General features: G+C 50.2%; 1 protein-coding gene across 4 annotated transcripts in view; it reads left to right on the top strand.

Annotated features, from left to right (window-relative positions):
• LOC140405528 (formin-like protein 3) overlaps positions 1–21,882 on the top strand; it is a 923,557-nt gene that overhangs the window by 795,276 nt on the left and 106,399 nt on the right. For all 4 annotated transcript variants that reach the window (XM_072494084.1, XM_072494083.1, XM_072494082.1 and 1 more), the window contains 2 exons: positions 2,309–2,543; positions 19,420–19,488. In XM_072494084.1, coding sequence (XP_072350185.1) covers positions 2,309–2,543; positions 19,420–19,488 — 304 coding nt within the window. The remainder of the gene's footprint in view (positions 1–2,308; positions 2,544–19,419; positions 19,489–21,882) is intronic.

Genomic DNA, 21,882 nt, shown 5'->3' with positions numbered 1-21,882 from the left:
ATCACTCTTCACTTTCCTACAGGGTCATGTGACAGTGCAGAGGACCCCACCATTAAGCTGGGCGGAGCTCTTGCTGGTCTGGGGACTTTGAGCTCCAAGTGTCCCGTCACGGACAGGGATCATCGTCCGAGTAGGATTGCCTGCACAAGCCACTGTCTCAGTGGAGGGCATCTGCTACAATCTCTGGGGGTGCTTGTGGAGCGAGTCCCATCACACAGATCTGGACAAAATGTCTGCACTGCAGTCTTATTCTGACGCATGTAGAGCACCAGTGGTGTTTCCTTGGAGACCTCATGGGCATAGCTCATAGGCACAGTAGAGTCATCCCTTGTGAGTGTCTCCATGGCCTCAGCGACCATATGGGCCCAGACTCCTGATCCACCTCACTTTGAAAACAACTGCACAATTTTGATGTAGGAATTCACAGACCAAAGTTGAACTTGCTGACAGATTGTTGGGTCTGAGTAAAGGAGTGAGACATCCGTGGGGGGAAAGGGGGGTCGAGATTCTCGGCTCGGTGCAAAATCTGGGCCTTCCGAGCGCTTCTGCGGCAGTGAGGGAAGATGTGGCAGAGCCAGACTGCCAGATACAGCTGACCCCCTTTGGAGGTCTCACGCCAGTGCAACCCCAGCAGACCAGCAGGGGGACCCATGCAGCCCCACGCATGCCGACTCTGACATCCGGACATCAGGAGTAGTACAATTGATGGATCGCACTACATGAGGTGGAATGTGGAAAGTCATGTGATAATCGTTCAACGTGAAATAGTCGAAATTAGAACCCAGGTATCACTCTGTAATATTTCACAATGGACAATTCATCTATTCAGAGGGCATTTCTGTATCTGAGTGGAGATATTTAAGTTAGTTTGCAACAAGTGAGTTACTGACAGTGCTGCAGTTTCAAACAAAGGAATGGGACACATGCATTAATGATCGATGGCAATTGCTAGCTCCCAGGACACTCGACTTGAACTCTTGGGGTTGCATTGAGTGCCTCTTGTAAGAGTGGCGGGGGGTGTATGAAGCAGCTCCAGCCTACCTGCTACGAGGAACCAAAGTTGGGATTGGCAAGACACACACGCTTTTGGAGTGTTGGCAATTTGAGGTGACTCTCGGGCTGGCTCTTTGGTAAGCTTCACATGTCGGTGCCTTGTGGCTGCAGTCTTTCTCCTTGCACTGGCACAGCAGGGTCCTTGTCCTCTCTCTCTCTGGGCCTTCCGTGCCAATGCTTGTGCTTTCTGCTCCTCCCCCCACCAGGAGACCCCTTGGAAAAGCAGCATGCCTCAGACAATCATTTCAAAGATCTTCTTGTGGGGTTATACTGTGCAGGAGCTCCCTTCGCTCAATCCAAACGTCTGAAGTGCTGTGTGAAGGCCCCCGCTGTCGATTTGTCTTTGTTCTATCTTGCTTGGACGTGGAGACTGAGATTGGCTTGCCCCAGTGCCGAAAAATGTCGGCTCCTGACAAGTGGTGTGTCCAGCAGCATCTGCCAATTGCAAAAGTCGGCCCTGCATTGAACCAAGATATTTTGGATCTTAACTGAGCACGCTGCAGAATCTGACAGCGTGAGCAATGGACGAATAACCCTATTCACTAATAACTGGACTGTCAGTCGGCTGGTGAGCGTTGTTGTGCCAGCTTTCAGCTGCCGTTTGCGAGAAGCACAAAATTGGCAGCAGTGGGTACCCTCTGCCTCCAAGTGGCTAATCTCCCTGTCCTTTCAAAAATCAGTGGCACGCTGATCACTTTTGAAATGAAGGCATCATGTGCAGCCCTGTGAAGTGAGCATTTTTGTGCATGATCCTGACCAGACGGCTTCCCACCCACTGATCAAGTGCAAGCCATTACATTTTGTCTGGGGGTATTAGCACCCACTCCGCCACCCACACCCCCATGGGCTCAAACTGCCACCTGGGCACAGCTGGCAACTTGCGCGCTTGTGAAGCCAGTGAGAAAGCTATTGCCACAGGCCTGACGCAAGAACGCTGCAAAAAGGAAGTTTGTGTGAACTGGATTTTTTAAGAGTCAATTATGCCCATGTTTGCAAGCTCAACAAATGTGGAGACGTGAGTTCCGCGCTATAGCAGCAAGCAGCCACACACGGCAGGAAATAATTTGCAATGCGCGATAAAGCCGGGCGGGTGACGCATATGCGCTGCAGCGCTGTTGAAATGTGTCCGAAACGTGAAGCCCCCTCTGACCCCCCCTCCCCCACCTCCTCCCTCCAAGTAATTTTCAGTTGTAAAGTCTCTGGTGAATTTGAGTTTGGTTTTGTCGACTAAAGCGTTGCCCATGCCCTCTCGTAGGTACGATCTGAAGACCCTGCCCTTAGACTTTGTGGAGTGTCTGAATCGCTTCCTGCCGTTAGAGAGCGAGGTGAAGCTTCTGCGGCAGTACGAGAAAGAGCGGAAGCCACTCGATGAACTGTCCAATGAGGATCGCTTCATGCTACAGTTCAGCAAGATCGAACGCCTGCCACAACGCATGACCATCATGACCTTCGTTGGGAATTTCTCCGAGAATACTCAGATGTTGAATCCGGTAGGTCTCCCATAATCTCGAAATTGGGGGTGAGTGGGTGTTGGGGGCAGCCATATTTCCAGTATACGTAAAAAACGCTAAGTATTGGGGCAACATTCGCAACGTTGTATTTACCCTGTGGTCGTCGCTGATTGGGACAGCATTTCTTGCCCATCCCTAATTGCCCTTCAACCGAGTAGCTTACTCGACCATCTCAGAGGAGCAGTCAACCACATAATACGGGGGAACGTACAAACTCACGTAGGCAGTGACCCAAGACGGGAATCGAACCCGGGTTCCTGGCGTTGTGAAGCAACAGTGCTAACCACTGTGCTACCTTGCCGCCCATATTGCTGTGGTGCTGGAGTCACATGTAGGCCAGACCAGGTAAGGACGGCAGATTTCCTTCCCTGAAGGACATTTGTTTTTATCACAATCGATGATACTTGCCAATGGTTGTCATGGTCACCATTAGCTTTCAATTATAGATTTTATTAATTGAGCTAAATTCCACCATCTGCCGGGATGGGATTTGAATCCCGTGCCCCCAGGTCGTGAGTCTGGGTCACTGGATTAAAAAACACTTACCTGGTCCCGTTTTCGGTCCCTCTTTGCTGTTTTAAAAAAAAAAAAATTTAGTGTTTAAGGCGGGAACAGGAAGTTCGACCCACTGACTTCTGGAAGACCCTCACCAATAAATTCTGGTGGAGAGGAAACCCGAGACACTACACGTGTAGTGTCTCCCACCCGCCCTCCTCCTCTAACCTAATAATAAAACCCATTGGTCTGAGGTAAGTACCATATTTTATTATTATTATTATTTTTTTTTTTAATTTAATTTAGTTGTTAGCCAGATCTTGGTAGAAAGTTAGAGGGATGGCAGGGAAGGGAGTGCAATGTTCCTCCTGCAGGATGTTTGAGGTGAGGGATGCCGTTAGTGTCCCTGCTGATTTTACCTGCAGGAAGTGCTGCCATCTCCAGCTCCTCCAAGACCGAGTTAGGGAACTGGAGCTGGAGTTGGAAGAACTTCGGATCATTCGGGAGGCAGAGGGGGTCATAGATAGCAGCTTCAGGGAATTAGTTACACCAGAGATTGGAGATAGATGGGTAACTGTAAGAGGGACTGGGAAAAAGCAGTCAGTGCAGGGATCCCCTGCGGTCGTTCCCCTGAGAAACAAGTATACCGCTTTGGATACTTGTGGGGGGGGGGACTTACCAAGGGTAAGCCATGGGGTATGGGCCTCTGGCACAGAGTCTGTCCCTGTTGCTCAGAAGGGAAGGGGGGAGAGGAGCAGAGCATTAGTAATTGGGGACTCGATAGTCAGGGGCACAGATAGGAGATTTTGTGGGAGCGGAGAGACTCACGTTTGGTATGTTGCCTCCCAGGTGCAAGGGTACGTGATGTCTCGGATCGTGTTTTCCGGGTCCTCGGGGGAGGGGGAGCAGCCCCAAGTCGTGGTCCACATTGGCACTAACGACATAGGTAGGAAAGGGGACAAGGATGTGAGGCAGGCTTTCAGGGAGCTAGGATGGAAGCTCAGAACTAGAACAAACAGAGTTGTCATCTCTGGGTTGTTGCCCGTGCCACGTGATAGTGAGATGAGGAATAGGGAGAGAGAGCAATTAAACACGTGGCTACAGGGATGGTGCAGGCGGGAGGGATTCAGATTTCTGGATAACTGGGGATCTTTCTGTGGAAGGTGGGACCTCTACAGACAGGATGGTCTACATCTGAACCTGAGGGGCACAAATATCCTGGGGGGGAGATTTGTTAGTGCTCTTTGGGGGGGTTTAAACTAATGCAGCAGGGGCATGGGAACCTGGATTGTAGTTTTAGGGTACGGGAGAATGAGAGTATAGAGGTTAGGAGCACAGATTTGACGTCGCAGGAGGGGGCCAGTGTTCAGGTAGGTGGTTTGAAGTGTGTCTACTTCAATGCCAGGAGTATACAAAATAAGGTAGGGGAACTGGCAGCATGGGTTGGTACCTGGGACTTCGATGTTGTGGCCATTTCGGAGACATGGATAGAGCAGGGGCAGGAATGGATGTTGCAGGTTCCGGGGTTTAGGTGTTTTAGTAAGCTCAGAGAAGGAGGCAAAAGAGGGGGAGGTGTGGCGCTGCTAGTCAAGAGCAGTATTACGGTGGCGGAGAGGATGCTAGATGGGGACTCATCTTCCGAGGTAGTATGGGCTGAGGTTAGAAACGTGAAAGGAGAGGTCACACTGTTGGGAGTCTTCTATAGGCCTCCAAATAGTTCTAGGGATGTAGAGGAAAGGATGGCGAGGATGATCCTGGAGCGAAAGTAACAGGGTAGTTATTATGGGAGACTTTAACTTTCCAAATATTGACTGGAAAAGATATAGTTCGAGTACATTAGATGGGTCGTTTTTTGTACAGTGTGTGCAGGAGGGTTTCCTGACACCAATATGTTGACAGGCCAACAAGGCCACGTTGGATTTGGTTTTGGGTAATGAACCAGGCCAGGTGTTGGATTTGGAGGTAGAAGAGCACTTTGGGGACAGTGACCACAATTCGGTGACGTTTACGTTAATGATGGAAAGGGATAAGTATACACCGCAGGGCAAGAGTTATTAGCTGGGGGAAGGGCAATTATGATGCCATTAGACGTGACTTGGGGGGGATAAGGTGGAGAAGTAGGCTGCAAGTGTTGGGCACACTGGATAAGTGGAGCTTGTTCAAGGATCAGCTACTGCGTGTTCTTGATAAGTATGTACCGGTCAGGTCGGGAGGAAGGCGTCGAGCGAGGGAACCGTGGTTTACCAAAGAAGTGGAATCTCTTGTTAAGAGGAAGAAGGAGGCCTATGTGAAGATGAGGTGTGAAGTTTCAGTTGGGGCGATGGATAGTTACAAGGTAGCGAGGAAGGATCTAAAGAGAGAGCTAAGACGAGCAAGGAGGGGACATGAGAAGTATTTAGCAGGTAGGATCAAGGAAAACCCAAAAGCTTTCTATAGGTATGTCAGGAATAAGCGAATGACTAGGGAAAGAGTAGGACCAGTCAAGGACAGGGATGGGGAGTTGTGTGTGGAGTCTGAAGAGATAGGCGAGATACTAAATGAATATTTTTCGTCAGTATTCACTCAGGAAAAAGATAATGTTGTGGAGGAGAATGTTGAGCCCCAGGCTAATAGAATAGATGGCATTGAGGTACGTAGGGAAGAGGTGTTGGCAATTCTGGACAGGCTGAAAATAGATAAGTCCCCGGGACCTGATGGAATTTATCCGAGGATTCTCTGGGAGGCCAGGGAAGAGATTGCTGGGCCTTTGGCTTTGATTTTTATGTCATCATTGGCTACAGGAATAGTGCCAGAGGACTGGAGGTTAGCAAATGTGGTCCCTTTGTTCAAAAAGGGGAGTAGAGACAACCCCGGCAACTATAGACCGGTGAGCCTCACGTCTGTTGTGGGTAAAGTCTTGGAGGGGATTATAAGAGACAAGATTTATAATCATCTAGATAGGAATAATATGATCAGGGATAGTCAGCATGGCTTTGTGAAGGGTAGGTCATGCCTCACAAACCTTATCGAATTCTTTGAGAAGGTGACTGAACAGGTAGACGAGGGTAGAGCAGTTGATGTGGTGTATATGGATTTCAGCAAAGCGTTTGATAAGGTTCCCCACGGTAGGCTATTGCAGAAAATACGGAGGCTGGGGATTGAGGGTGATTTAGAGATGTGGATCAGAAATTGGCTAGCTGAAAGAAGACAGAGGGTGGTGGTTGATGGGAAATGTTCAGAATGGAGTTCAGTTACAAGTGGAGTACCACAAGGATCTGTTCTGGGGCCGTTGCTGTTTGTCATTTTTATCAATGACCTAGAGGAGGGCGCAGAAGGGTGGGTGAGTAAATTTGCAGACGACACTAAAGTCGGTGGTGTTGTCGACAGTGTGGAAGGATGTAGCAGGTTACAGAGGGATATAGATAAGCTGCAGAGCTGGGTTGAGAGGTGGCAAATGGAGTTTAATGTAGAGAAGTGTGAGGTGATTCACTTTGGAAGGAATAACAGGAATGCGGAATATTTGGCTAATGGAAAAGTTCTTGAAAGTGTGGATGAGCAGAGGGATCTAGGTGTCCATGTACATAGATCCCTGAAAGTTGCCACCCAGGTTGATAGGGTTGTGAAGAAGGCCTATGGCGTGTTGGCCTTTATTGGTAGAGGGATTGAGTTCCGGAGTCAGGAGGTGATGTTGCAGCTGTACAGAACTCTGGTACGGCCGCATTTGGAGTATTGCGTACAGTTCTGGTCACCGCAGTATAGGAAGGACGTGGAGGCTTTGGAGCGGGTGCAGAGGAGATTTACCAGGATGTTGCCTGGTATGGAGGGAAAATCTTATGAGGAAAGGCTGATGGACTTGAGGTTGTTTTCGTTGGAGAGCAGAAGGTTAAGAGGAGACTTAATAGAGGCATACAAAATGATCAGGGGGTTAGATAGGGTGGACAGTGAGAGCCTTCTCCCGCGGATGGAAATGGCTGGCACGAGGGGACATAGCTTTAAACTGAGGGGTAATAGATATAGGACAGAGGTCAGAGGTAGGTTCTTTACGCAAAGAGTAGTGAGGCCGTGGAATGCCCTACCTGCAACAGTAGTGAACTCGCCAACATTGAGGGCATTGAAAAGTTTATTGGATAAACATATGGATGATAATGGCATCGTGTAGGTTAGATGGCTTTTGTTTCGGTGCAACATCGTGGGCCGAAGGGCCTGTACTGCGCTGTATTGTTCTATGTTCTATGTTCTATGACTATCTCCATTAAGTGTGTGCAGGCACCATTGACCCTCACCTCAATGAGCCCTGAATTCGCCAATAATCAAATAATGTCTTCACAAGGAAATGGTGCCCGAGAGGTTTATCAATGAGTTTAAATTCCCCCAGCTGCCAAGGTGGGATTTGAACCTGTGATTCAAACCTGAGCATTAGCCTGGGCCTCTGCATTACTAGTACAGTGACATTATCACTGAGCCACCATCTTCCCCCACTGACAACATGGGCTAGCACTGCTGCCTCACAAGCTCCAGGGATCCGGGTTTAATTCTGGCCTTGGGTGACTGTGTGGAGTTTGCATGTTAGAACATAGAACGATACAGCGCAGTACAGGCCCTTCGGCCCACGATGTTGCACCGAAACAAAAGCCATCTAACCGACACTATGCCATTATCATCCATATGTTTATCCAATAAACTTTTAAATGCCCCCAATGTTGGCGAGTTCACCACTGTTGCAGGTGGGGCATTCCACGGCCTCACTACTCTTTGCGTAAAGAACCTACCTCTGACCTCTGTCCTATATCTATTACCCCTCAGTTTAAAGCTATGTCCCCTCGTGCCAGCCATTTCCATCCGCGGGAGAAGGCTCTCACTGTCCACCCTATCTAACCCCCTGATCATTTTGTATGCCTCTATTAAGTCTCCTCTTAACCTTCTCTCTAACGAAAACAACCTCAAGTCCATCAGCCTTTCCTCATAAGATTTTCCCTCCGTACCCGGGAACATCCTGGTAAATCTCCTCTGCACCGGCTCCAAAGCTTCCACATCCTTCCTATAATGCGGTGACCAGAACTGTACTCAATACTCCAAATGCGGCCGTACCAGAGTTTTGTACAGCTGCAACATGACCTCATGACTCCGGAACTCAATCCCTCTACCAATAAAGGCCAACACTCCATAGGCCTTCTTCACAACCCTATCAACCTGGGTGGCAACTTTCAGGGATCTATGTACATGGACACCTAGATCCCTCTGCTCATCCACACTTCCAAGAACTTTACCATTAGCCAAATATTCTGCATTCCTGTTATTCCTTCCAAAGTGAATCACCTCACACTTCTCTACATTAAACTCCATTTGCCACCTCTCAGCCCAGCTCTGCAGCTTATCTATGTCCCTCTGTAACCTGCTACATCCTTCCGCACTGTCGACAACACCGCCGACTTTAGTGCCATCTGCAAATTTACTCACCCACCCTTCTGCGCCCTCCTCTAGGTCATTGATAAAAATGACAAACAGCAACGGCCCCAGAACAGATCCTTGTGGTACGCCACTTGTAACTGAACTCCATTCTGAACATTTCCCATCAACCACCACCCTCTGTCTTCTTTCAGCTAGCCAATTTCTGATCCATACCTCTAAATCACCCTCAATCCCCAGCCTCCGTATTTTCTGCAATAGCCTACCGTGGGGAACCTTATCAAACGCTTTACTGAAATCCATATACACCAGATCAACTGCTCTACCCTCGTCTACCTGTTCAGTCACCTTCTCAAAGAACTCGATAAGGTTTGTGAGGCATGACCAAGCCATGCTGACTATCCCTGATCATATTATTCCTATTTAGATGATTATAAATCTTGTCTCTTATAATCCCCTCCAAGACTTTACCCACAACAGACGTGAGGCTCACCGGTCTATAGTTGCTGGGGTTGTCTCTACTCCCCTTCTTGAACAAAGGGACCACATTTGCTATCCTCCAGTCCTCTGGCAATATTCCTGTAGACAATGATGACATAAAAATCAAAGCCAAAGGCCCAGCAATCTCTTCCCTGGCTTCCCAGAGAATCCTAGGATAAATCCCATCAGGCCCCGGGGACTTATCTATTTTCAGCCTGTCCAGAATTGCCAACACCTCTTCCCTACGTACCTCAATGCCATCTATTCTAATAGCCTGGGTCGCAGCATTCTCCTCCACAACATTAGCTTTTTCCTGAGTGAATACTGACGAAAAATATTCATTTAGTATCTCGCCTATCTCTTCAGACTCCACACACAACTTCCCATCCCTGTCCTTGACTGGCCCTACTCTTACCCTAGTCATTCTTTTATTCCTTTTTAAAAAATATATATTTTATTCGAGTTTTTTGGCCAAACATAACAATACGTAGTGTTTCTTTTACACAACAATAAAGCAATATAAATAGCCGTGGCCAGTTTTAAACAAATAAATAAATAATATATATAAACAAAAACAAAAGAAAAACAAAACTAAATGGCAACTGCCTTGTCCAATATAAATACTCTCAAATTACAGTCCAATATACAATTACATATACCAAATACCTATACATGTACAATAACATCCCTGAGAGTCCGTCCGATTCCTCCCCCCCCCCCCCCCCCCGCCCCTCCCCCCTGGGTTGCTGCTGTTATCTACTTCTTTTCCATTCCCTCTATCTTTCTGTGAGGTAGTCGACGAACGGTTGCCACCGCCTGGTGAACCCCTGAGCCGAACCCCTTAACATGAACTTAATCCGTTCTAACTTCATGAACCCTGCCATATCGTTTATCCAGGTCTCCACCCCCGGGGGCTTAGCTTCCTTCCACATTAACAATATCCTGCGCCGGGCTACTAGGGACGCAAAGGCCAACACGTCAGCCTCTCTCGCCTCCTGCACTCCCGGCTCTTCTGCAATCCCAAATATAGCCAACCCCCAGCTTGGTTCGACCCGGACCCCCACCACCTTCAAAAGCACCTTTGCCACCCCCACCCAGAACCCCTGTAGTACCGGGCATGACCAGAACATGTGGGTGTGATTCGCTGGGCCTCTCGAGCATCTCGCACACCTATCCTCTACCCCCAAAAATTTACTAAGCCGTGCAAAGTCATATGCGCCCTGTGTAGCACCTTAAATTGTATCAGGCTTAGCCTGGCACACGAGGACGATGAGTTTACCCTACGTCGGGCATCCGCCCACAGCCCCTCCTCAGTCTCCTCCCCCAGTTCTTCTTCCCATTTCCCTTTCAGCTCATCTACCATGATCTCCCCCTCGTCCCTCATCTCCCTGTATATGTCCGCCACCTTACCGTCCCCCACCCATGTCTCTGAGATCACTCTATCCTGCACTTCCTGCGTCGGGAGCTGCGGGAATTCCCTCACCTGTTGCCTCACAAAAGCCCTCAATTGCATATACCGAAATGCATTCCCTTGGGGCAACCCATATTTCTCCGTCAGCGCTCCCAAACTCGCAAACGTCCCATCTACAAATAGATCTCTTAATTGTACAACCCCAGCTCTTTGCCATGCTCCAAATCCCCCATCCATTCTCCCCGGAACGAACCTATGATTGTTTCTTATCGGGGACCGCACCGAAGCTCCCGTCCCTCCCCTATGCCGTCTCCACTGCCCCCAAATTCTCAATGTAGCCACCACCACCGGGCTTGTGGTGTATTTCTTTGGTGAGAACTGCAACGGCGCCGTCACCATTGCTTGCAGGCTAGTCCCCTTGCAGGACGCCCTCTCCAATCTCTTCCACGCCGCTCCCTCCCCTTCTCCCATCCACTTACACACCATTGAAACATTGGCGGCCCAGTAGTACTCACTTAGGCTCGGTAGTGCCAGCCCCCCCCCTGTCCCTACTACGCTGCAAGAATCCCCGCCTCACTCTCGGGGTCTTCCCAGCCCACACAAAACTCATAATGCTCTTCTCAATTCTTTTGAAAAAAGCCTTCGTGATCACCACCGGGAGGCACTGGAACACAAAAAGGAATCTCGGGAGGACCACCATTTTAACCGCCTGCACCCTACCTGCCAATGACAAGGACACCATGTCCCATCTCTTGAAATCCTCCTCCATCTGTTCCACCAACCGTGTTAAATTAAGCCTATGTAATGTACCCCAATTCTTGGCTATCTGGATCCCCAGGTACCGGAAGTCCCTTGTTACCTTCCTCAACGGTAAATCCTCTATCTCTCTGCTCTGCTCCCCCGGGTGCACCACAAATAACTCACTTTTCCCCATGTTCAGTTTATACCCTGAAAAATCCCCAAACTCCCCAAGTATCCGCATTATCTCTGGCATCCCCTCCGCCGGGTCCGCCACATATAGCAACAAATCGTCCGCATATAGAGATACCCGGTGTTCTTCTCCCCCCCCTAAGTACCCCCCTCCACTTCCTGGAACCCCTCAGTGCCATGGCCAGGGGTTCAATCGCCAGTGCAAACAAAAACGGGGACAGAGGACATCCCTGCCTCGTCCCTCTATGGAGCCGAAAATAGTCAGACCCCCGTCCATTCGTGACCACGCTCGCCATCGGGGCCCTATACAGCAACTGTACGCACCTGATATACCCGTCCCCAAAGCCAAATCTCCTCAACACCTCCCACAAATAATCCCACTCCATTCTATCAAATGCTTTCTCGGCATCCATCGCCACCTCTGCTTCCCCCTCTGGTGGGGGCATCATCATTATCCCTAGCAGCCTCCGTATATTTGTATTTAGCTGTCTCCCCTTCACAAACCCAGTTTGGTCCTCATGGACCACCCCCGGCACACAATCCTCTATCCTCATTGCCATTACCTTGGCCAGGATCTTAGCATCCACATTCAGGAGGGAAATGGGCCTATAGGACCCGCATTGCAGCGGGTCTTTTTCCTTCTTTAGGAGGAGCGATATCGTTGCCTCTGACATAGTCGGGGGCAGCTGCCCCCTTTCCCTCGCCTCATTAAAGGTTCTCATCAATAGCGGGGCCAGCAAGTCCAAATATTTCTTATAGAATTCAACTGGGAAAACGTCTGGTCCCGGGGCCTTCCCCGCCTGCATGCTTCCAATCCCTTTCACTACTTCCTCCGTCTCAATCTGTGCTCCTGTTCCTCCACCTTAGGAAATTCCAGCTGATCCAGAAAGCACATCATTCTCTCCTTCCCGTCCGGGGGCTGCGCTTCATATAATCTTTCATAAAATGCCTTGAACACTCCATTCACTCTCTCCACTCCCCGCTCCATCTCCCCCTCCTCATCTCTCACCCCCCCTATCTCCCTCGCTGCTCCCCTTTTCCTCAGTTGGTGGGCCAACAACCTACTCGCCTTCTCCCCATATTCGTACTGTACACCCTGTGCCTTCCTCCATTGTGCCTCTGCCTTACCCGTAGTCAACAAGTCAAACTCTATATGTAGCCTTTGCCTTTCCCTGTATAGTCCCTCCTCCGGTGCCTCCGCGTATTGTCTGTCCACCCTCAGCAGTTCTTTCAACAACCGCTCCCTTTCCCTACCCTCCTGCTTTCCTTTATGTGCCCTAATAGATATCAGCTCCCCTCTAACCACTGCCTTCAGTGCCTCCCAGACCACTCCCACCTGTACCTCCCCATTATCATTAATTCCCAAGTACCTTTCAATACACCCCCTCACCCTTAAACACACCCCCTCATCTGCCAATAATCCCATGTCCATTCTCCAGGGTGGAAGCTGTTGTTTTTCTTCCCCTATCTCCAGGTCCACCCAGTGTGGAGCATGATCCGAGATGGCTATAGCCGTGTACTCCGTCCCCGTCACCTTTGGGATCAGTGCCCTTCCCAAAACAAAAAAATCTATTCGTGAAAATACTTTATGTACATAGGAGAAAAACGAAAACTCCTTACTCCTAGGTCTACTAAATCTCCAGGGATCTACTCCTCCCATCTCTACCATAAAATCCTTAAGCACCCTAGCTGTAGCCGGCCTCCTTCCGGTCCTGGACCTCGATCTGTCCAGCCCTGGGTCCAGCACCGTATTAAAGTCTCCACCCATTACCAACTTTCCCGCCTCTAGGCCCGGGATGCGTCCTAACATACGCCTCATAAAATTGGCATCATCCCAGTTCGGGGCATACACGTTCACTAAGACCACTCACCATCACGTATCTGCCCCCACTATCTGCCACTATAGTCTTTGCCTCAAACATTACCCGCTTCCCCACTAGTATGGCCACCCCCTTGTTTTTTGCATCCAGCCCCGAATGAAACACCAGCCCCACCCATCCTTTGCGTAGTCTAACCTGGTCTGTCAGCTTCAGATGCGTCTCCTGAAGCATAACCACATCTGCCTTAAGTTTCTTTAGGTGTGCGAGTACCCGTGCCCTCTTAATCGGCCCGTTCAGCCCTCTCACATTCCACGTGATCAACCGGGTTGGGGGGCTCTTTACACCCCCCCCCCCCCCCCCCACCCCTCCCCCCTTGACGACTAGCCATTTCCTTTTTCAATCCAGCTCCTCACCCGGTTCCCACGTAGCTGTATCCCCCCCCAGGCGGCGCCCCCCCGCCCCGACCCCCCCTCCCATACCAGCTCCCCCCTTCTCCCCGGCAGCAGCAACCAAGTTAACCCCCCCCCCCGCCGCTAGATCCCAAGCTAGCGTAATTGCACCCCCCATGTTGCTCCCAGAGGTCAGCAAACTCTGGCCGACCTCTGCTTCCCCCCGTGACCTCGGCTCACACTATGCGAGGCCCCCTCCTTCCTGCTTCCCTGTTCCCGCCATGATTACCATCGCGCGGGAACAAAGCCCGCGCTTCCCCTTTTGGCCCCGCCCCCAATGGCCGGCGCCCTCGGCTCCTCATCCTCCCCTCACCCCCTCCCCCACGACATGGGGAAGAGAGAGAAGTTACAGGGTCGCAGGTTTAACAATCTGGGAAGTCTTCTCTTCCCCCTTTTCCCCCCTTCATCCCACAAATTCACCCCCCCCCCCCGCCCTTTTGTCCCAAACTTTCTTTTTCTTCTGGCCCGCTCACTCCAGCTTCTCCTCGACAATAAATGTTCACGCCTCGTCTGCCGTTTCGAAATAGTGGTGTTTCCCTAGATGTGTGACCCACAGTCTTGCCGGCTGCAACATTCCGAATTTGACCTTCCTTTTATGCAACACCGCCTTGGCCCGATTAAAGCTTGCCCTCCTTCTCGCCACCTCCGCACTCCAATCTTGATACACGCGGATCACCGCATTCTCCCACCTACTGTTCCGAGTTTTCTTGGCCCATCTGAGTACCATCTCTCTGTCCTTCTATCGGAGAAATCTCACAACTATTGCTCGAGGAATTTCTCCAGCCCTCGGTCTTCGCGCCATAACTCGATAGGCTCCTTCCACCTCCAGCGGACCCGTCGGGGCCTCCGATCCCATTAACGAATGCAGCATCGTGCTCACATATGCCCCGACGTCCGCCCCCTCTGCACCTTCGGGAAGACCAAGAATCCTTAAGTTCTTCCTCCTCGCATTGTTCTCCAGCACCTCCAGCCTTTCCACACATCTTTTGTGTTGTGCCTCGTGGATCTCCGTTTTCACCACCGTATGTCGCCCTCATTCTCAGCAGCCTTTGCCTTCACGACCCGAAGCTCCTGTTCCTGGGTCTTTTGCTCCTCCTTTAGCACCTCAATCGCTTGTAATATCGGGGCCAACAGCTCCTTCTTCATCTCCTTTTTGAGTTCATCTACGCAACGCCGCAGGAACTCTTGTTGGTCAGGGCCCCATATTAAACTGCCTTCTTCCGACGCCATCTTGCTTTGTGCCTGCCTTCCTGGCCGCTGCTCTTGAGGATCCACCGCAATCCGGCTACTTTCTCTCTTTTTTCCATCCGTGTCCGGGGGGGATTCGCTTCTGGATTACCGCACAGTGTTATTTGCCGTTAAAATTGCCGATGGGGCTCCTATTAAGAGCCCAAAAGTCCGTTCCACCGGGAGCTGCCGAAACGTGCGACTTAGCTGGTCATTGCCGCACCCGGAAGTCCATTCTTTTATTCCTGACATACCTATAGAAATGATGTGGAGATGCCGGCGTTGGACTGGGGTGAGCACAGTACGAAGTCTTACAACACCAGGTTAAAGTCCAACAGGTTTGTTTCGATGTCACTAGCTTTCGGAGCGCTGCTCCTTCCTCAGGTGAATGAAGAGGTCTGTTCCAGAAACACATATATAGACAAATTCAAAGATGCCAAACAATGCTTGGAATGCGAGCATTAGCAGGTGATTAAATCTTTACAGATCCAGAGATGGGGTAACCTCAGGTTAAAGAGGAGTGAATTGTGTCAAGCCAGGACAGTTGGTAGGATTTCGCAGGCCAGGTGGTGGGGGATGAATGTAATGCGACATGAATCCCAGGTCCCGGTTGAGGCCGCACTCATGTGTGCGGAACTTGGCTATAAGTTTCTGCTCGGCGATTCTGCGTTGTCGCGGGTCCTGAAGGCCGCCTTGGAGAACGCTTACCCGGAGATCAGAGGCTGAATGCCCTTGACTGCTGAAGTGTTCCCCGACTGGAAGGGAACATTCCTGCCTGGTGATTGTTGCGCGATGTCCGTTCATTCGTTGTCGCAGCGTCTGCATGGTCTCGCCAATGTACCACACTTCGGGACATCCTTTCCTGCAGCGTATGAGGTAGACAACGTTGGCCGAGTCGCACGAGTATGTACCGCGTACCTGGTGGGTGGTGTTCTCACGTGTAATAGTGGTATCCATGTCGATGATCTGGCACGTCTTGCAGAGATTGCCATGACAGGGTTGTGTGCTGTCGTGGGCACTGTTCTGAAGACTGGGTAGTTTGCTGCAAACAATGGTTCGTTTGAGGTTGCGCGGTTGTTTGAAGGCAAGTAGTGGGGGTGTGGGGATGACCTTGGCAAGATGTTCATCGTCATCAATGACGTGTTGAAGGCTGTGAAGAAGATGACGTAGTTTCTCCGCTCCGGGGAAGTACTGGACGACGAAGGGTATTCTGTCGGTTGTGTCCCATGTTTGTCTTCTGAGGAGGTTGGTGCGGTTTTTCGCTGTGGCGCGTTGGAACTGTCGATCGATGAGTCGAGTGCCATATCCCGTTCGTACGAGGGCATCTTTCAACGTCTGTAGATGTCTGTTACGCTCCTCCTCGTCTGAGCAGATCCTGTGTATACGGAGCGCTTGTCCATAGGGGATGGCTTCTTTAATGTGTTTAGGGTGGAAGCTGGAGAAGTGGAGCATCATGAGGTTATCCGTGGGTTTGCGGTAAAGCGAAGTGCTGAGGTGACCGTCCTTGATGGAGACGAGTGTGTCCAAGAATGCAACTGATTTTGGAGAGTAGCACATGGTGAGTCTGATGGGTTTTCCTTGATCCTACCTGCCAAATACTTCTCATGTCCCCTCCTTGCTCGTCTTAGCTCTCTCTTTAGATCCTTCCTCGCTACCTTGTAACAATCAATCGCCCCAACTGAAACTTCACACCTCATCTTCACATAGGCCTCCTTCTTCCTCTTAACAAGAGATTCCACTTCTTTGGCAAACCAAGGTTCCCTCGCTCGACGCCTTCCACCCTGCCTGACCGGTACGTACTTATCAAGAACACGCAGTAGCTGTTCCTTGAACAAGCTCCACTTATCCAGTGTGCCCAACACTTGCAGCCTACTTCTCCAACCTATCCCCCCCCCCCCCCCTCAGTCATGTCTAATGGCATCATAATTGCCCTTCCCCCAGCTATAACTCTTGCCCTGCGGTGTATACTTATCCCTTTCCATCACTAACGTAAACGTCACCGAATTGTGGTCACTGTCCCCAAAGTGCTCTCCTACCTCCAAATCTAACACCTGGCCTGGTTCATTACCCAAAACCAAATCCAACGTGGTCTCGCCTCTTGTTGGCCTGTCAACATATTGTGTCAGGAAACCCTCCTGCACACATTGTACAAAAAAACGACCCATCTAATGTACTCGAACTATATCTTTTCCAGTCAATATTTGGAAAGTTAAGGTCTCCCATAATAACTGCCCTGTTACTTTCGCTCTTATCCAGAATCATCTTCGCCATCCTTTCCTCTACATCCCTAGAACTATTTGGAGGCCTATAGAAAACTCCCAACAGGGTGACCTCTCCTTTCCTGTTTCTAACCTCAGCCCATACTACCTCGGAAGAAGAGTCCCCATCTAGCATCCTCTCCGCCACCGTAATACTGTTCTTGACTAGCAGCGCCACACCTCCCCCTCTTTTGCCTCCTTCTCTGAGCTTACTAAAACACCTAAACCCCGGAACCTGCAACATCCATTCCTGTCCCTGCTCTATCCATGTCTCCGAAATGGCCACAACATCGAAGTCCCAGGTACCAACCCATGCTGCCAGTTAGTTCCCCATGGGTTTCCTCCGGGTGCTCCGGTTTCCTCCCACAGTCCAAAGATGTGCAGGTTAGGTGGTGTTACTGGGTGACCGGGATAGGATGGAGGTGTGGGTTTAAGTAGGGTGCTCTTTCCAAGGGACGGTGACTTCCGCATTGTAAATTCTCTGATTCTGAATAAACACGAGGCTGCCCAGTGAGGGTAAGCAGAGTATTGTGGTCCTGACCTCTCATCATAGAATCATAGAACTTACAGTGCAGAAAGAGGCCATTCCGCTTCTCGAATCTGCAGCGGCCCCCAGAAAGAGCACCCCACTTAAACCCACACCGCCACCCTATCCCCGGGACCCAGTAACCCCACCTAACCTTTTGGACACTGGGACAATTTAGCATGGCCAATCCACCTAACCTGTACATCTTTGAACACTAAAGGACAATTTAACATGGCCAATCCACCTAACCTGCACATCTTTGGACACTAAGGGACAATTTAACACGGCCAATCCACCTAACCTGCACATCTTTGGACACTAAGGGACAATTTAACACAGCCAATCCACCTAACCTGCACATCTTTGGACACTAATGGACAATTTTGCATGGCCAATCCACCTAACCTGCACATCTTTGGACACGAAGGGCAATTTATCATGGCCAATCCACCTAACCTGCACATCCTTGGACTGTGGGAGGAAACCGGAGCGCCCGGAGGAAAAATGGAGCAGGGGGATCACTCAATCACCTGGGTTCAGCGATGATGGCATTCGGCCATGGCGGTTGCCCTCAACATTTGAAGCTTAGAATATTGGATAACTCAGCCGTTTTTTATGAGAGTGGCCGGTCTATTTTTGAGCTGGACATAAATGTTTCTTTTTCAACAAGAATTATGTGGCTGTTTTAAATGTTTTTATTGGTATTCATAACAAAATATAAATATACACAGATTGCGAAGAATTTTGCAAGGTGGGGGCAGCTGGTTATTTACATTGCAGTCGGTTTTTGTTATTTACATGGGTTTAAATAGTTTCTTCTTTTCGTTCTTTTGTTTTTTTTCCCCTTGCCGTGTTTCCTGTGGCCGTTGTGGTCCACTGTGTCTCCTTTCCCGCCTGTGTTCCCCTCTCTTTTCTCCCTCCTGGCTCCCTCCATTGTTGTCCCCGCCGCACTGCTCTCCCGCTAGGTTCGGTTTCGCTTTCTTGTTTCCCCGGGCCCTCACCCCTCCCTCTCACCCCCCTCTCTCTTTCATTTTGTGCCTTGGCTACTTTCTCCTTATCCCTGGCTACCTAGTTGCTGGCCACAAACTGGTCCCGGAACAGTCAGGTGAATGGCTCCCATGTTTTGTGGAAGCCATCTTCCGACCCACGGATGGTGAATTTGATTTTCCCCATTTGGAGAAATTCCGAGAGGTCGGACAGCCAGTCTGCAGCTGTGGGTGGTGCTGCCGACCGCCAGCCGAGCAGCTGGCGGGCAATCAGGGAGGCAAAGGCAAGGGCATCCGCCCTCCTCCCCATGAACAGATCTGGCTGGTCTGATACCCCGAAGACCGCCACTTTCGGGCATGGCTCCACCCTCATCCCCACCACTATGGACATTGCCTCGAAGAAGGCTGTCCAGTACCCAGAAAGTCTGGGGCAAGACCAGAACATGTGGGCGTGGTTGGCCGGGTCTCCTTGGCACCGTTCACATCTATCCTCCACCTCCGGGAAGAACCTGCTCATTCGGGTTCTGGTCAAGTAGGCTCTGTGTACCACTTTTAGCTGCGCTAGGTTGAGCCTCACGCATGTGGAGGTAGAGTTCACCCTGTGCAGTGCTTCGCTCCAGAGTCCCCACCCTATTTTGAACCCCAAGTCCTCCTCTCACTTCTCTCTTGTCGCGTCCAGTTTGACGTTGGCCCTCTCTATCAGTTGTCCATACATGTCGCTCCAGTTCCCTCTGCCTAAATTGGCTGCGTCCAGTAATTCTTCGAGTAGTGACTGTAGCGGCAATTGTGGGTATGGGTTTTATACAATTAGTATCCAAGATTAACATGTCTATCCCAATATTTATATTATCTAAAAGATATTTGATGTCATAACCTGTTTTCTTCTAGCAATTGAACGCAATCATAGCAGCCTCTGCATCTATTAAGACCTCACAGAAGTTGAAGAGAATGCTGGAGGTGAGTGTGCATTTGTTGTAATTCCAATCAAGGGAAGATCTACACAGTATTTCAGAGCCTTCCTGAATTCAGGCTCCAGGACGATCTTGCCCACATTGAGCTGCCCAGTTTCCGCTGTGCAGATGCCACACAGTTCTGCAGGGGAGGGTACATTTGAAGTGCAGTTACCAGTTGTCATTCCTGCCCATCTCCTGTAGGTTCTCGTTGTGGGGTGTTGGATACCGTTTGGTAGGTCTTAATGAAGTCTCGTCTTAATTGGTTAACGGTATGTCTTTATTAATGACAAGAATCAGGCTAGGCGCCATCTCCGTGCTTGCTTGCACACACGTCTCTGTCCAACATTAGAGCTTTCAGGAAATTAGGAAACCCTTCTGCTCACAAAAGGGTGGGAGCAGTTTGGAACTCTCCTCCACAAATGGCAATTGATGCTGGATCAATTCATTTAAATTCTGAGACGGTTACATTTTTGTTCACCAATAGTGCTTGGAGACATGGACTAAAGTCAGATATATGGAGTTAGGCTACAAATCAGTTGCATGGCGCTGGAGAGGCTAAATTAATATTCTCTTGTTCAAATGATCCGATGGTCTCCCCTATGCTGACATTCGGTGATAGCATTGCATTTATATAGTGCTTCATGGGAAGATTATGAAACAACATTTGATCCCGAACCACTTAAGATATTAGGTCATGTGACTGAAGAGGTATGTTTTAAGGAGGGGATTCCAGAGCTTCGAGCACAGGCAGCTGACACAAATCTGTTTGTTTACAAACTGACTAAAGAAACTCTGACAGTATGTCAACGAGATACATTTAGGGAGTCATTTTTAAAACAAACTTGAGGAGCTGGAACTATTTCAGAAGTGGAGGGAAAAAAAACTTCAGACGAGAACGGAGTGGAAAGTCGGGGAAAAGATTACTTTCCTGGAAACGTTTGTAAAATTCCATACAGAAAAAAATTGATCACACAGCAATCCTTGTCAAAAGACTGTGGGGGCGATTCTCCGATATGGAGGCCAAGTGTTTGCGCCGTCGTGAACGCCGTCAGGGGGCCAGCACGGCGCTGGAGCGGTCCATGCCGCTCCAGCCTCCTTACGCGGCGTCAAATGGGCGCAGCACCAACCCGCGCGTGCGCAGTTGGGCCGCGCCATCCTGCGCATGCGCAGGGAATTTCTTACACGCGCCAGCCCCGACCCAACATGGGGTCGGTGTTCAGGGGCCAGCCGCGCCAGGAAGTAGGCCCGGGGAGGGGAGAGGCCGGCCCACCGATCAGTGGGCCCCGATTGCGGGCCAGACCCCATCGGAGGCCCACCGAGCGTACCCGCAGAGTTTTCGCCGGCAGCGACCAGGGGTGAATGGCGCCAGCAAAACTCTGCCGTGTCAGAGCGGCCGCTCGACCCATCCGGGCCGGAGAATCGGCGGCCCCGCCGATTCCAGCGGCCCGCAACCAAACGCGCCGCCGCAAATGCCGCCAATTCTTCACACCTTGGGGAATCGCGCGTCGGGGCGTCGTAGCGCGGTTGCGGCGATTCTCCGGCCCGGCACAGGGCTCTGAGAATCACCCCCTGTTTTTGTGGCATTTGCTGCGGGAAAAACACAATCTATGTTCTATTGTTGTTCTATGTTCTATTGTTGGAACAATGTAGGTAAGGGAAGTCGGCAAGTCAGATCCGTAACTTCGGGATAAGGATTGGCTCTAAGGGCTGGGATAAACATATGGATGATAATGGCATAGTGTAGGTTAGATGGCTTTTGTTTCGGTGCAACATCGTGGGCCGAAGGGCCTGTACTGCGCTGTATTGTTCTATGTTCTATGTTCTATGTTTCAGAGCTTTGTTTATAACTTTTAGTTGCTTCACTTGCTTGTCTACCACGATTGGAAACTAAACTGGGAACACTTCCAGTAAGGTCTCTGAGTGTTTGAGTCTATGCCAGTTTTGCTTAATTAATCTGATGCCCACGATGCCAGTCGGTGTCCTGCTCGAGGTTCTGTCTCTGCCATCTTGCCAACAGATGTTGCCTGGGCTGGAGAGTTTCAGCTATGAAGCGAGGTTGGATAGGCTGGGGTTGTTTTCCTTGGAGCAGAGAAGGCTGAGGGGGGACCTGATCGAGGTGGATAGATAAAGTGGATGGGAAGGAACTTTTCCCCTTAGCAGAAGGGGAAGAGATTGTGCAGATCTCAAGTGCAGAGATTCAAGGTAAGGGGATTTGAGGAGAAACGTTTTCACCCAGAGGGGGGTGGGAATCTGGAACTCGCTGCCTGAAAGGGTGGGAGAGGCGGGAACCCTAACAACATTTAAGAAGCATTTAGATGAGCACTTAAAACACCCCAACACACAAGGCTACGCACCAAGTGCTGGTAAATGGAATTAGAGTAGATAGGTGCTTGATGGC

Source organism: Scyliorhinus torazame, chromosome X (assembly GCF_047496885.1).
Source record: "Scyliorhinus torazame isolate Kashiwa2021f chromosome X, sScyTor2.1, whole genome shotgun sequence".
Lineage (NCBI taxonomy): Eukaryota > Metazoa > Chordata > Chondrichthyes > Carcharhiniformes > Scyliorhinidae > Scyliorhinus > Scyliorhinus torazame.
Note: the sequence above shows the minus strand (reverse complement) of the source record. Positions and strands in the feature narration are given on the sequence as shown.